General features: G+C 41.1%; 1 protein-coding gene across 5 annotated transcripts in view; it reads right to left on the bottom strand.

Annotated features, from left to right (window-relative positions):
* Positions 1-1,334: 1,334 nt before the first annotated feature.
* Positions 1,335-15,241, bottom strand: part of TCERG1 (transcription elongation regulator 1) — an 81,366-nt gene continuing 67,459 nt past the window's right edge. For all 5 annotated transcript variants that reach the window (XM_015413614.1, XM_015413615.1, XM_015413616.1 and 2 more), the window contains 5 exons: positions 10,794-10,976; positions 5,862-6,041; positions 4,138-4,221; positions 3,867-3,967; positions 1,335-2,532 (listed from right to left, as the gene is read on the bottom strand). In XM_015413614.1, coding sequence (XP_015269100.1) covers positions 2,331-2,532; positions 3,867-3,967; positions 4,138-4,221; positions 5,862-6,041; positions 10,794-10,976 — 750 coding nt within the window. In that variant the 3' untranslated portion in view covers positions 1,335-2,330. The remainder of the gene's footprint in view (positions 2,533-3,866; positions 3,968-4,137; positions 4,222-5,861; positions 6,042-10,793; positions 10,977-15,241) is intronic.

Raw genomic sequence — 15,241 nt, 5'->3', positions numbered from 1 at the left:
TGTGTAGTGAAACATGCTAGTTTAAAAACTTTATAAAGTCTTAGGTTCAGCTTGTGCAAAACACTGAACCTTTCACCAATATGACTACACTTAATGCTGGCTTCTAATTTGATTGTAACTGTATTGGTTTATTATTTGCGATACTCTATGGTTTAGATGCAACTATTTCCTTTCACCAATGGAGGAATCTTGCACTGGAGAAAGACGTCCATGCAATGAAAAGTCACCATCCAATAAAATATTACTCCTAGTGGAAGGGACCCTCTGGATCCAATTATTTGGGTTTAATGAGTTTATGCAGTTGGTATGCAGTCAAGCTGCTCCAGCTATACATTGTGTGGGCAAGTGCTGTATTTGATACAACCACAGCAACAATTGCTGATTATCTCACTTTTCCCCTTTAGAAACAAGTTTGTAAAAATTAAGCCTTTAGGAAAGGTAAGATTCAAGCTGTGGACCTAATGATTGCTCCAAATTAAAATGCTGATGACCAGTGGCAAGAATCTCTGACCCCTGTGGTGATTCATCGGAAACATGCAAACATCCTTTGAGCAATACAGTTCAAAGAGTTGTCTAAAATAAATTTTAAAAGACAAAATGTTCGTAAATGTATATTACCTGTAGCAAATAAACCCAAGGGTACTAAATAGTGAAAATGGTCCTGAATTTTTGAAGAAAAGCCCCTGATGGAACTCATTTATTTTGGCTTATTACACATTTTAAAATAAGCATTTGAGGGTAAAGCGTGTTGTAGTTCTTAGAATTTAAAAAAGTATTTTCGATTTGCAATCTGAAACTTGCCACAAAATATACAATACCTCACCATGGGAACTAGTATATCGTTTGGCCAGATTTGTCCTCCACATTACTCTCACATTCAGATGAAAGAAAAAAAGAAAGAAATTTACTGTAAAGACTGAAACAACTATTCTTGGTGAAAACCTCTGACAAAGTTTTATGTGCTACCTAGGTGAGGTAGCATTACAATTTGGAAAAAGCTAAGCCTCCTCCTTCCCTTTAGGTTCAACCTAGACCCTCCAATTAGTACACAATTATCCAACTCAGCAAATAAACAGATTAATCAAACATTTTAGGACACAACTAATAAGAGAAGAGCTGTAATAGTAAGGAGAGCAGAATCCCCCAACGTCTCCCCTCTAACGGTGAAACCTGACTAATACTGTGGTCCTGTTGTATAATTAAACTTATATTACATTTGGGCACAACTATAATGCTCTGACATCTACAGTACTTCAGACCTGTCACCAATTTACCTCAAACTATTCTAGACCAATACAAGTGACTGCATACTGCCAGACACACAAATTAAACATTCAATAAGAATGTAATAAACCATTACTAGGCATATACAATCCATATATAAAAAGGGTTGGTTTATTGTCGTTCAAATACATAAACTGAACAATCCCAACATTTCAAAATTAAACTTTAGAAACACAAGTTTGACATTCAAAACAGGAATATAGTTTACAAGAAATATCCAGAAGGGAAATCCATAGTCTAATTTAGAGGTGGTAGAGATCACTTTATGGTAAATAAAAGTGTTTTGTACAACCGTGCTATCTTGGGAAGGAACACACTGGGCTTTGTGTGTGTGTATATTTCCAATTTACAGCAAAAACATTACCAGACTACTGGGCAAAGCAACTTGATTGTGCCTATAATGGGGGGGATGGGGGATCAAAGCAGGCCTGTGAACAAGATCAAAAGGTATTTATTCAATTTGGTCTCTGCAAGGTTCATTCGCCTCTCATGCTGGATCTGACATTAATGGAGTTATTCCTGATTTATGTAGGAAAGGCCACATGAGTAAAGAATTAGTCCCTATATTTTCAGGTTTGCAAAGGGACATAATCTTACTGGGGCCTTCAGCCATCAATAGTTTAATCATCAGAGTGCCTGACCTTAGATCTCCCATTAGGACATCTGTAGTACTCATGTAGTTTTTAACTTCAGACCACAAATATCAATCATCCCAAGGCTTTCACAAATAACACTGCTGAGAAGAATGACTCCAAATGCTACCAACATTCACATCTTGTACACAGATCATTGTTCTAGGACCTTAAAATCACTGGAGATAGCTGCATGGTTAGAATATTTGTCAGTCATGCAACAAAGAGAAAAAAGCACCAATGCAAATATTCTCTCTGTACAAGGGACTGCTTTATGTTCACAAACGCTGCTTTTCCTCTGCTCCTTGGATGGTTCTGCAGTAAGTTCATGGTAATGTGTATGATTAAACCTGACAGATGGCTCATGCAAGCTTCTTGACTTAACAGATACTCTTGCTCAAGAGTACATTATAACTATTTTGTTGTTCGTCTTGTAGGTTCTGAAGCTGTGGGTGGTGGAGGGGGACCTCTGCGATCTAAATCATCTACATAGGACACAATAAGTTTGCGTCTCTCTTCCGGCACACAGTCAAGTACCAAATAACGTTTGTCATTCTGTAATATCTTTTCGATATCCTTCAGATGCTGGTCAGATTCTTGAATCAACTTTTTGGATCTGAAAATAAGCACAGGGGATACCATCATGCAAATAGTTAGGCATGAGAGATAAATATCGAAGATACAAGTAGGTAAGGTCCCCGTAGAATTTCACCCACCACCACCACACCATCCTGTAGCAATTCTACCCACCAGTGCCTGAAGGAAGCTTTGGAGTGGATGCAGACTAATAGACTGGACCCTAACAAAACAGATGTGCTACTGATCAATGGAAAGTCTGTCCCAGGACTTAAGGAGTCACTCATTCTGGATTGGGTTACACTCCCTCTGAAGTAACAGATCTGTCGTTGGGAGTGCTCTTGGACACAGACATACTGCAGGATAAGAAGGTGGCAGCTGTAGCCAGGAGTGCCGTTTACCAGCTGCAGCCTTTCCTTGGCAGAAAAGATCTGGCCACTGGTTTCATCTAGATTACTGCAATGCATGGTATGTGGGGCTGCCCTTGAAAAGTACTCAGAAGCTTCAGTTGGTACAGAATGCTGAAGGAAGGATGTTGACTGGGGAGGGCTGTAGAGACCATATTGCTCCAGTCCATCTACACTGGCTCCCAATCTGTTTACAGGCACAATTCAGTGCTGGTGTTGAAAGCCCTATATTACTTGAGACCAGCATACCTATAAACCTATCTAACTGCTATGGTCATCTTCCAAGGCCCTGCTTTGGATGCCCCCACCTCCTGAGATCAGGCAGGTGGTAACCCAGGAGAGGGCCTTTACGGTCATGGCACCAAAACTCTGGAACTTTCCCCCAGTGAGACTTGCCTGTCTCTTCTGTTTCCATCGTCTGCTTGGCACTGTTTCAGCTGGCATTTCAACGATCCCTCCTGCCTGCCCTATGTTTTGACTGTTGTTTTAATGTTTTTGAGATGTGTTTTTATCATGTATACTTTTAGTCTGTTAGCTGCCTTGTTTGCCCTGATGAGGTTAGAAAGGGAGGGTATACATTTTGTAAATAAGTTTATAAAATTCTCTCTCTTGAAAATGTATTCTAATTGGCCAGATGGTGAAGTACACCGATACTACAATACCCCTTTCACCTGCAGATATACATCTTCAGATTACAGTGAGCCACAATGGCAGGAATGAGCAAGTGTAAAGAGGGAAAAAAGCTTGTGCTATCACTGCCTATACTGCATCTGTTCTGTAGGCAAACTGAAAGCTTCATTCTCAAGGGCTGCCAGTGCATCTTTACTTAGAAGCAATTCCTAGTCAAAGGAGCAGCCCCCAATGAATTAAGAGACACTTATAATTATAATTAAATGTACACAGGACATAAATATAAAAAAGAGCAGAATATAGAATTCAAAAGACTGCACTGCATCTGGATGCATACCTGTATGTTATAAATTTGGTCTCTTTCAAAAGTGTCCGGAAATCTGCTTTGGCTGTAATATATTTGTCTCTTATATACTCTTCAAACTCCCTTTGTTTTTTCTGTATGAAATAAAAAATAAAAGGAAGTAATCAGTACAATTTTATGAGAGAGATTATTAGATGTGAAACACATACTTACATAACTTTATAAAGATTAAAGCGAAGAGGAAAATATACCTGGTTTTAAGAACAAATGAAAAACCTAACAGCAGCATCATGGGGATTCTTACCCTGTCACTGGAAGAGAATTTAATGCACCTGGGATCTTCTTTAATGATTTTCTTTACTTCTTTCCATGTTGATGTTAAGGTAATCTTTTGAAACAGACAAAGAGAAACATTACAAGCTTATATATGAGGAAACAATGCTAGGCCTGACAAATGTCCAGTACCTGAAAGAGCAAGTTCAAGAGAAGGGCACCAATAAACAAGGGACAATCTAGGCACAGAGACAAGTAGCTGCAAGCTAGCATTAGAGGCTGTTCCAGAGATGCAAAATTTCCTCTATAGATGTGTAGGTATGTCTCAGTCCAGGAACTAACATGCAAAAGCAGATGACCTACTGCTGCTGAACACATACAGCCAATACTTTCTGGTTCTGCACATTACAGTGGGGGGGGGGAGACGGGGGACGGAAAACACATACAACCCCATCATGCTTTTTGTGTACAAACTGAAGGGAATGAAGGAGGAGAGCCCTGAGTGCTAGGTAGGCTCATATATCAGGGCCAACACGGATTCATTATTCTGTTAGTTTGCATTATTGCCTCCATGCTGCTTCACTGTACAAATCTTTTTAAATTACTCAAGTGGAGAAACTATGTATTTTAAATAGAATGCTTAGTTTTAAAAATATGAAGTACTTAATTCAGTAGAATGTAAATCAGTACAAGCCACTGCTGATAAGTAAGCTGTTAGGCTTGTTGCTATATGGATAAAGTTAAGTTGATAGAAACTGATCATTTCATTCTTCTTTATTGGCTTGCCTTTTAACTGTTAGAACTGACACCTAATATACAAAAAGGAAAATGGAACTGATGCACATATACACTACTGAAATAAACGGGACTACTTGCTTCAAGACCTACCAATCTCAATGGCACCCAGTAACTTCACTGTTTGTCTGTGCTCCAGGTTTACAGGTATATGCTAAAAACATACCTACTATCCCCACAGATCAATCAAAATATTTTGGCCACTAACATAATAAAAAGGCTCATGCATAAGATGGGCCGTATAGCCTAAGCATTTAACAGTAGTGGATAAAAATAACAAACAGGGAAAAGTATTTATTACAATACAGTTTGCGGTGGTAAAGACTAAGTGAAATAGCATCAGAACCAAAACAGTATGCACAACCTAAAGAATAGATATGTAGGAGGCAAAGTTCCACTGAATTTTCATTACTGAAAATGTTTAAGGTGACAGGAAAGCTATCAGGGATATGACTTCAGGGCAGGAGTCACTGGACTCAAGGGGGCCTGGGATGCTTTGCCACCTGCCTTGCAGATAGTTTCTGTAAACAAATACAAAAGCAGGGATTTTTTTTGCACTGCTTTTTTTTTTTTTAAAGGCCAGCTAATTTTTGCACAGAATTTTGTCTGCAACTTTTTATTAGTAAAGCTTATCAGTACTGGTTTGGATCAGGGCAAAGTGGAAGCAGTCCTCCGCTGTGGAGCTCACTTCCTCTTGTTCTAGGTACATTAGGGCTCCTTGAAATCAACACTGGAGGTGTGCAAATGGAAGTGCCCAGTACCAGAGAAACCAAGCTGTGCAGTGGAGGCCTAACTCCACAGCACCTGAAGAGATGTGCATGTTGACCATAGATACAGGACCCAAGCCATTATGCTTAGAAATGAGAATATAAAGTACCACCTTCCGGTTAGGCAGCTGAGTGGTCCTCCCCCCTCCCCCCACAATCCTGACTTCCTTGGTTGTAGAAACACCTTCCTTACTGATGAAGTTTCATCCAGCAGTTGGCGAAAATGCTCTTTCTTCTTCTTTGTAAGTGCCTCAATATGTTCATTAAATAGCTTTTCCTTCTCTTCTCTTTCCAGAAGGGAGCCAGATTCCCACCGATGATCTTTACGCAGTGTCCTTCTAGTATCAGACCATGACACATCTGAAGATCGCACCTAATACAAAAAAAGTTCATATGACTATCAGTGCTCCCTCTAAGCCGTGGAGTCTTGTGAGCAAAAATTCTACTTTGTGAGCTGTCGGCATTAAAGTTGTGAGTGAGCGATTTGGCTGCTGCATAAATTAGTTTGCTCTGGAGCCATCCTTCCTGAGCTAAGACAAAAATGTGGGAGCTGGAGGCTAAAAAACTGTGAGCTCGCTCACACTCACTCAGCTTAGAAGGAACACTGATGACTATACATAAAGTCATTTCAAACGTTTGGCTAACTATTGAGAATCTTGCTTCTGTATGTTTTCAAAAACACAAGGAAGTAAGATGTCCATATTCTGGCTGTGTAAAACAGGGAGATTCATGAAAACATTACTCTGACATCAGCAGGAGCCTTCTAGTATTGCAGTCCTTGATTTAAAAAAAACAAACTGGATTTTGATGAGAATATAAGAAGGGAAACAATCTTCCCTTCTACTTCTCTTCTTCACCACTCCTCCCACCCCTTTTCATCATATTCTATCCTCTTCTGCTTTCTTATTATCTCACTGCGTGTTCTAGTAGACTGCTGCCTCCTATCTCTTCTTATTGGGAAGAGGTGGGTTTTTGGTTGTTTTTTGATAAATCAGGGAAAATCCATTGGTCTGCAGAAAAATCCAAAAAGAACAAAACAAAACAAAAAGGAGGGAGCATTTAACATCCCTACAAACAGTTGAAAAATGAGATATTATAACATTATATTACAAGATCTCAGCTGCCATTTTGGCAGTTGCTTAGCAATCCCAGTAAACCACTGTGCCATGAGTGTGGTGAAAGCAGCGTTAAGGAAAGAAGTGGCAGGAGAGCTAGGGAGCAAGAAAGATACAGCAGTAATGGGAGGGGAAGATGGCTGCTGCTGCTACCAGAGAAGAGGAAGTTGATGGAAAGCAGGAGCTGGCTGAAGGGCAAAGGGGAGAGGGGTGGTAGCAGTAGGAGCAACAGAGAAGAGGAGGACAGGGCAGCAGGAAGATAAGGAGGAGGACGGTGGAGGCGAGCGAAAGGGAGGAGGTAGCTAGAGGGTGGGGCATTCTGAATCTCAGGTTATAGGTACTCTTCTGATGCAATATCAGCAATACTTAAAATGTACACAGCACTTTGAATACTATAAAATGCTTCATACATACATTACCTCAGTAATCCTAACAAACAACAAAAATCCAGTATAGTGGATTATTATTATCCCAATCTTCATATTCAGTACTGTGGTGGTGCCTGAAGTACAGAGAACCCTTGCTTGGCTAAAAAATCTCATTCAGTATTAGCCACTATATTAATATTATACTATACTAATAGTATACGTTGTGTGCGTATCCATCCCCCCACCCCCAATACAGCCACCGTACTATACAATGCTTCAACATACATCATGCAATAATCCATGAAAAACTGGCAGTATGGGGGCTGCTCTTCAGATTCAGAGTCTCTGTGGAACTTGGGATCTAAATAAGAACTCAGCAAATTTCCCACAAAGTTATTTGTAATTTTTTAAAAACAAGCTTTCAAGTTTGCAAAAAAAGTTTAAAACACACAGAAAGAGTGTGCTGATGGGACAGAAATAAAATGGATTAATGGAAATTGCCTGTATTCTTGAGAAAGACAAAGGGTTAGATTCAGCAATCTCTCAATGTAAAGGGCTGTCAACTGCAATTTTTTTCCTGCATTCCTCCTCATCTCAGCAGTCCCATCGCACCCCAAGAAAGTTCATTCCCAGGGTTGTGGAGTTTCTGCGTGGAAGGGAAGAGATGAAATTGCTATTCCTGCCTTTTATGTCAGTAGACGTGGGGTAATGGAAGAGTAGCTATTAGTCTATACAAGTCCTGCATTCCTAGGGTTGGTAAGAGATAATGGGAGGAGAGGAATATACAAAAGATCTGCAGTCTTTGCATCCAAGGATCTCTAGATCCCACACCCAGAGGTTTTTGCTTTCCTCATCCTTATCTTCTCATGCTTGCCTCCATTTGTTGCCCTAGCCAGAATTGTGCAAAAATAATCACAATCAGAATTATTAAGTCATCAACGTTATGCAAATGTGCATTATATCAGATTTCGATGTCATCCCCTCAGCCAAGTCGCTGGGAGCAATAAACAACAAATATTATCCCAAAAGAAAGAGTAGTAGAGTTGAAATAGAATCAAACCCTCCAAACCCACACAGTTAGTCAGATGCTGGATAAATTATTAGATTTAACTTGACACATGAAAATAAGATGTCAGGAAAATGGCTAAGACTTAGATATGCCATAAAGAAAAGGCTCTCTCTCTCTGGTAACCACCCTCCAAAATGTGAAGTCACATACTTGAAAGGCCTCAAAAGATGTCCTCAACTGTTGGGCTGGCTCACATGGGAGCAGGTGGTCCTTCCTACTGGATGTATTATTCATTCAGAACATTTATTTCATTCTGTGAAAACTCCTCTGGATACGGACAACTATAGTATCTTTGTTGTTACTCAATTTAACTCCAATGAAAAATACAACCCCTCTATTTTTGGTACTTAGGGGTATAGATTCCTTGATAAAACAGAGATGCAAGAAAACTATGGAACAGAACTTACACTCTAGGACAGGGGTGTCAAACTCATTTGTTATGAGGGCCGGATCTGACATAAATGAGACCTTGTTGGGCTGGGCCGTGTGTGTGTTTTTTACTTAAAAACATGCTTAAAACATTAGCACTCTTGCAATATTTTGTTTATTTAACAGTGTCTGATAACTGACACCTCTTGCTCTGAATTATTGCATCAAAATGACTGTGCTGTTGCAATCTTGAGTATGCTGTTCAAGTGTGTATCTGTAAGCCGCAAACCTACTTTTGATTTATTGACATTCACTACAGAAACAGCATGATAAAAAGTAGAGACATCACCCTGCCAACAAAAGTCCGCATGGTCAAAGCAATGGTATTCCCAGTAGTCATGTATGGCTGCGAGAGTTGGACTATAAGGAAGGCCGAGCGCCGAAGAATAGATTCTTTTGAACTATGGTGCTGGAGAAGACTCTTGAGAGTCCCTTGGACTGCAAAAAGATCAAATCAGTCAATCCTAAAAGAAATCAACCCTGACTGTTCCCTGGAAGGCCAGATAATGAAAATGAAGCTCAAATACTTTGGCCACCAAATGAGGAACATGAAATTGAGCAAACTTCAGAGGACGGCGGAAGACAGGAAGGCCTGGCGTGATCTGGTCCATGGGGTCGCGAAGAGTCGGACTCGACTGTGCGACTGAACAACAAAAAACAGAAATCTCATGCTCAGAGTTCTGAGCCTAGCGCCCAGGGGAAAACATGAAATGGCTGAGCATTGCGAGCTTTTGTACATAAATTGATTCACGTGCTGGTCAAGAACATGAGAAAGCACCATGACACAGACTGAGGGCTATGTGTTTGTCTACAAAACTATAGTCTTCCTCAGTGGTCAGTATCAGCCTACTATCTAGGAAGTCCAAGTTCAAAATTCCCAAAGGAAATGTGCTGAGTGAACTTGGTCTGGACACACACTCTCAGCCTAATCCACCTCACTGGCTTGTTGTTATTCCTCATCTAAATTCACATTGCTTTCCTACTGAGCAAGACTGGATCATGAGGGCATGAATACAGTGAAAAGAGGGAAGGAACCCAATTGCACCCAGGAGAGCCACAGCATAACAGGCTCAACAAAAAACACACTCAAGTTTCAAGTTTAGTTTATTGTCTTAACTATTGGCCATAACAACACAAAATAAATCAAAGCACAACAAACATTATACATCAATAACTTGCAGTAAGTCCTAGACCCAGTCTTATTTTTTTTTTCCGCCAGTGCAAACAAAGCCATTCTGCTAGTAACATGTGCATCAATATCAGAGAGCAAGAAAACGGTCAAATCCTGCTCTGAAATTCCATTACACAGAGGTACAATAGGATAAATAAACCTTTGCCTAAGTGATTCGTGCCATGAACATCTCAGAATGTAATGTTCGACATCATCCACTTCACCCATACCACATAGGCATATTCTAGAAGCGGCAGGGGCACCCAGAAAGCGGCCAATACAGACCATTGAGGGTATGACGTGGAACCTTAGGGCAGTAAAAGCCCTTCTCAGCTCCAGAGTAGTTAGTTTCTCTAAAAAACACACACTGTACCAAGGCACACAAAAGCTCATACCTTGGATAAAACTTTGTTGGTCTTAAAGGTGCTTTGTATTTCTCCTATGCGATTGAGGCAGCCAAGCAAAGCAAGCTCTCCCTCCTTCCGTTCAGGGAGGAGTCTCAGCCAATGGAATGGAAGAAAGGATTGCCTTTCTCTCCTGTGCAATTCAGGCAGCCTGGCTTGGAAGCAAGCTCAGGCTCATTCCCTATGTCCCCCTGGGAGGGGGAGGAGAGGGAGGAGCCTCAGCCAGTGCAGGGAACAGAAGCTTGCCTATCTATCTTTCCTGAGTGACTGAGAGAGTCTGGCAAAGCAATCTACAATGATGCTGCAGCAGCAGAACTGGAAGAAGAAGGAGACAACTAGTTCTACTGCGGGCTTGATAGAAGCCCTCCAGGAGCCTGATCCGGCCCCCGGGCCACATGTTTAACACCACTGCTCTAGGAGTTGCTACTAGCTTGTTGTCATTTAGAGTTAGATCTTACCTTCCAACTTTCCAAATGTCACAAATCACAATCAATAGGTAATAACTTTATATCTTCCCTAAACATGAAAGCATGTTTGCCCTTGCTAATCTTAAATCAAAGAATCCTCACCATGTCAGACAGAAGAGCTTTGAAATTCTGAATGGCCTCTTCCCGTTTGTGCTGTTCTCGTTCTCTGTCAATTTCCTTTGTCTGCTCAGAACGAGCTTTCTGAACTTCTCTCTCACGTTCACGCAAGCTTGCTTCAATGCGAGCTTGTCTTTCTAATTCCTTTTCTTTTTCAGAGTCCACATTCTGAAACAGATGAAAAATCACACATTACATTCTCCTTTAACTGAAACTACAAATGTTAACAATAACTCAAATCTGATTAAGCAAGCTAATACAATTTGTTTAAAACGAGACCCTGTTTGAAAAAAAATAATGCTGTTACCATCACAAAAAATTAAGAACGTTCGGCTTTGCTTTGTACACAGCAGGCACAGGGGTTTTAACAATTAGATCTCGCCAAATAAAATGCCTAAAGATGATCCTTTGCAGACAGGAGAAGAAACAGAGTACTCACAAAATTATAACCATAGCCAACATCTAAAGAACAACATGACTTATTCTGCCTCATCAAACTGATTCTGAGTTTGAGTTTCTCAGACAGCAGCTTTTCATATCACATGGCAACCTGACTTTCAAAAGCAGTTGGAAATGTAATGTGTGTGGGAAGGATTGCTGTTTAATATATATATATTTAATCAAAATGCATATATTCTAACCCTGGGATGCTCCCAAAACAGCTCTTTGCACTCTGGCTTAGGAACTGTGTACATCTTTCCTGTCACTGAATAGAAAACAACATGAATATTGTAGTTTATGTAGCCTTTAGGATCAGCAAACTCTGCAGTGCTCCCAATTTATATTGTTCTAGAAAACATCTGCACCTAATAAAAAGATCCTGAGGATATATGCAAGTGGAGCCTCCTAACAAGCAAACAGACACATTGTGCTATTCACATTAAGGGGAAAAGAAAATAAGAGCTGCCATGATGGATCAGAGCAAAGAGCCATCTAGTCCAGCAACTGTTTTGCACATCAGAAAAAAAAGGACCCAGCAGCACCTTAAATTTTTTTTGTGGTAGGGCATGAGCTTTTGTGAGTCACTGCTCACTTCTTTAGATGTTTTGCACAGATGATCTATTCAGATGCTCACTTTTTCAGATGTTTTGCGTGTGAGAACTGCCACTTACTCCTACCCTCTGCTTCCTGTTTAACCAGTCACTAATTCACCAGAGTATCCAATCCTCATGGCTTCAGAAAATTTTGTGAGGAACCCTGTCAATAACAGGGTTGCATTCAGCACAAGGAATCCTGATCTTCCAAGCTTTCCCTATTTTTTGCAGCTGTTGGAAAACCAGATTATAAAGGTGGATGGCAGTAGTATGATATAAAGCAGATTTCAAGCTGGGTGAAAATTCCTTGAGTTTGATCCCCCATGCAAAAATCCCTGATCTTCCTAGCTTTCTCTCCTCCCCAAACCCCAGCAGCCATTTCTAACCCCAGGAAAGTTTACTCCCAGGGTCACATAACCAGCACTGAGAAACAGCTACATGGATTAGGAGACTGCAGTGGAAGAGGGGATATGAAATCACTGTTTTCTGCCAGCAGAGCTCCACTCATGCAAGAGGCAAAGAGTAATTTTTATGCCCCCCTCCCCCTCACAACTTCTCTCAACCCATTTGATTATTACTCCATGTTTATCCCATGGCCTTGGGGATTAATTTTTCCAAGACAGAAATGACTGCTTGGGGAAGAGGAAAGCTGGGAAGATCAGCTCCTTCTCCTGATAGATCACAGGATCCAATCCAATGACTACAGGATCACCCTTGGCCACATGACTGTTAATAATCTCAGGGAACTCCAAAACATCGGACAGCCATGATCTCCTTTTTTAGAAGTCATGCTGATTCTTCCTAAAGGTCTTGTTTATAATGCTTAATGCACATACACAATGTGTATACACAATGTTTATATGCATAACTCTATCTTTAGTAACAGTTTCCACCCAACTTCACTAAGTTAGGTGAACTGATTTGTAATTTCCTAGATCCTGTTTTAAAAATTAGTGTTATATCTGCAGTGCTCAGACCTCTGGTAAGAATGCCGATTTTTTGTGACACTGCAATATTTTTATGTGAGCAGCAATTTCACATTGGAGTTTTTAAAGGTATATACCACCTGAACCTGGTTTTTAATTTGTCACTTAACCCTTGAATTTCATCCCTTGTCAGCACAATTTGATTCAGCTCCTCAGATATTCTCTTCAAAAGTACTAGTTACAGCATGGGTAACTGTCCAACATCACACACACACACAGATAGACTTCATTCAGCTTTTCTAAAATTTCTTTGTCCTCTTTCATCAAATCTTTCGCTCCATTACTGTCCAACTGCTTTTCTGGCTGGGTTCCTGCTTCTGGTGTACTGAACTTACACTTACCTATAACCAGTGTTCCCTCTAAGCTGAGTTAGTGTGAGCTAGCTCACAGTTTTTTAGCCTCCAGCTCAGAAAGGATGGCTCCAGAGCAAACTAACTGATGCAGTAACCAAATAACTCACTCACAACTTTAAGGCTAGTAGTTCACAAAGAAGAAGTTTTGCTCACAAGACTCCATAGCTTAGAGGAAACATTGCCTGTAACTGTTGTTCATTGAGTATGTTCTATGCAAGCACACATGGGGGACTGTGCATGAGCAGGCCTGCCTATTGGTAGGTTTTTACAGCTAAGAGCTTCCAGGGGGTGCTGCATGCCGGAACAGCAGCTTGTTCCCACCCAGGGACCATGTGCTCCTGTGCAGCAGCGCCCCCAACCTCAGTCACTCTTCCAGGTATCGCGGATGCATTGTGTGTGGACTGGATGGTCATCTCATTGGTGATGATGTTGAGACCATGGAACCGTCTGTTCGAATTCAACGTCTAATGGCACTTGACCTACTGGTAAGTCAGGTTCGACCTCCCCTTCCAATAAGGAAATCGGGGATGACCTCCGATTCAGAGGTGTTATGGGTTTCTCTTGTAATGTCTGAGTTGGCTCCGGAGTTTGAACCGGTGTCCAACAATGGAAGGTGGCTTTTCACTTATCCTTCCCTTTTGTTTTAGCCTTTTTAGCAGGCAGTTCAGATGAGGTGCGCTGCACCTGAAACGAGCACAAGCCTGAGCAGATCCTTTGAAATCTGGAACTGGAGTGGGGGGTGGAGCCAACCGCGTTGAAACTGATGATGCAGTGGTTGGAGGCTTTTCCACAGCCTTGCAGAAGGGGGGTCCAAAGCTCTAACTGCCTTCTCCCAGAGTGCTGCCTTGAGCTTTGAAGCCCTGTCCCCACGGGCTTTGGGGATGAATCTTTGGCAAGCTTTGAAAGTTGATATGTTATGCTCTTCCCCCAGACACAGATCATGCTTGTCTGTGTCATTTTTGCACGACAGCAGGTGCACTTTTTAAACAGAGTCTTCTGAGCCACCTCAGAGCTCAGAAGCAATCCACAGGAAACACAACACAATCCCTCACCACGTAGAAGTTAAGAGGCTCTCCTTTGGCGGCAAAAGAGGAACTGAAGTTGGAGGTGCTGCTGCATGGGAGCACATGGTCCCTGGGTGGGAACAAGCTTCTGTTCAAGCGCACAGCACTCCCTGGAGACTCTTAACTGTAAAAAGTCTATCGACAGGCAGACCTGCTCATGCCATTGATGATGAACACTCTTTTTCTTCATTTAATAATTTAGCAACAAGCTCCTCAAACTCTCTTTTTTGCAAGCCATTATCAACATAGATTTGCCTGGGCCTGTGCTGTGCTTCTCCTCACCTGGATAAGACTTTGTTTTGACTAACCTATTCTTTTTTCTGAAGATTCCTCTTTTCAATTTAATGCGGCCATGTTTGGCTTTTGGGGCTACTGCCCATCCATTTAATATATGATTAACTTACTATCTCTATGGCTACTATTCCCAACTTGTTTAATAATACCTGCGTTTTGTACCTAGTCTTAAGCACCTGCAGCCAAATTCAGGGTTGCATCTCCCTTAGTTAGTTATATCACTTACTGTTCCAATGCACAGTTATTAATGGTATCTGGAAATTTTGTCCATCACTCCCTGAAAATGGAGTCATCTAGATCATTAGACAATAGAAACCAACCATTATAACACCACCTGCCCCTCTGGTTGCCTCCCTAATCTCTTTATCCATCTCAAGATCACCCATAGACTTTTGATTAGGTGGGCAACAGTATGTTCGCACCATTAAATTACTTTTCAGAATCAGTAGTGCCAAACATAGTAATTCTATGGAAAAGTATATTTCTCTTAAGCCATCTCCTTTACTGGACTCTAGGATCTCTCTCATATACGGAACAATACCACTGCTGCTCTGCTCCACCAGGTTTGGTAACGAACCTGCTGTTATTTAAGAACACACATCTGTTCTCCTCATCTTGGTTTGAAGGCCTCTGGCAGTTAAAGCATACTTCATTTCCAAGTGTCCTTGGCATACATATTTTCCTCATAATCCTCCAGTCTTC

Source organism: Gekko japonicus, unplaced genomic scaffold, assembly GCF_001447785.1.
Source record: "Gekko japonicus isolate JY-2015 unplaced genomic scaffold, Gekko_japonicus_V1.1 scaffold373, whole genome shotgun sequence".
Taxonomy (NCBI): Eukaryota; Metazoa; Chordata; class Lepidosauria; order Squamata; family Gekkonidae; genus Gekko; species Gekko japonicus.
Note: the sequence above shows the minus strand (reverse complement) of the source record. Positions and strands in the feature narration are given on the sequence as shown.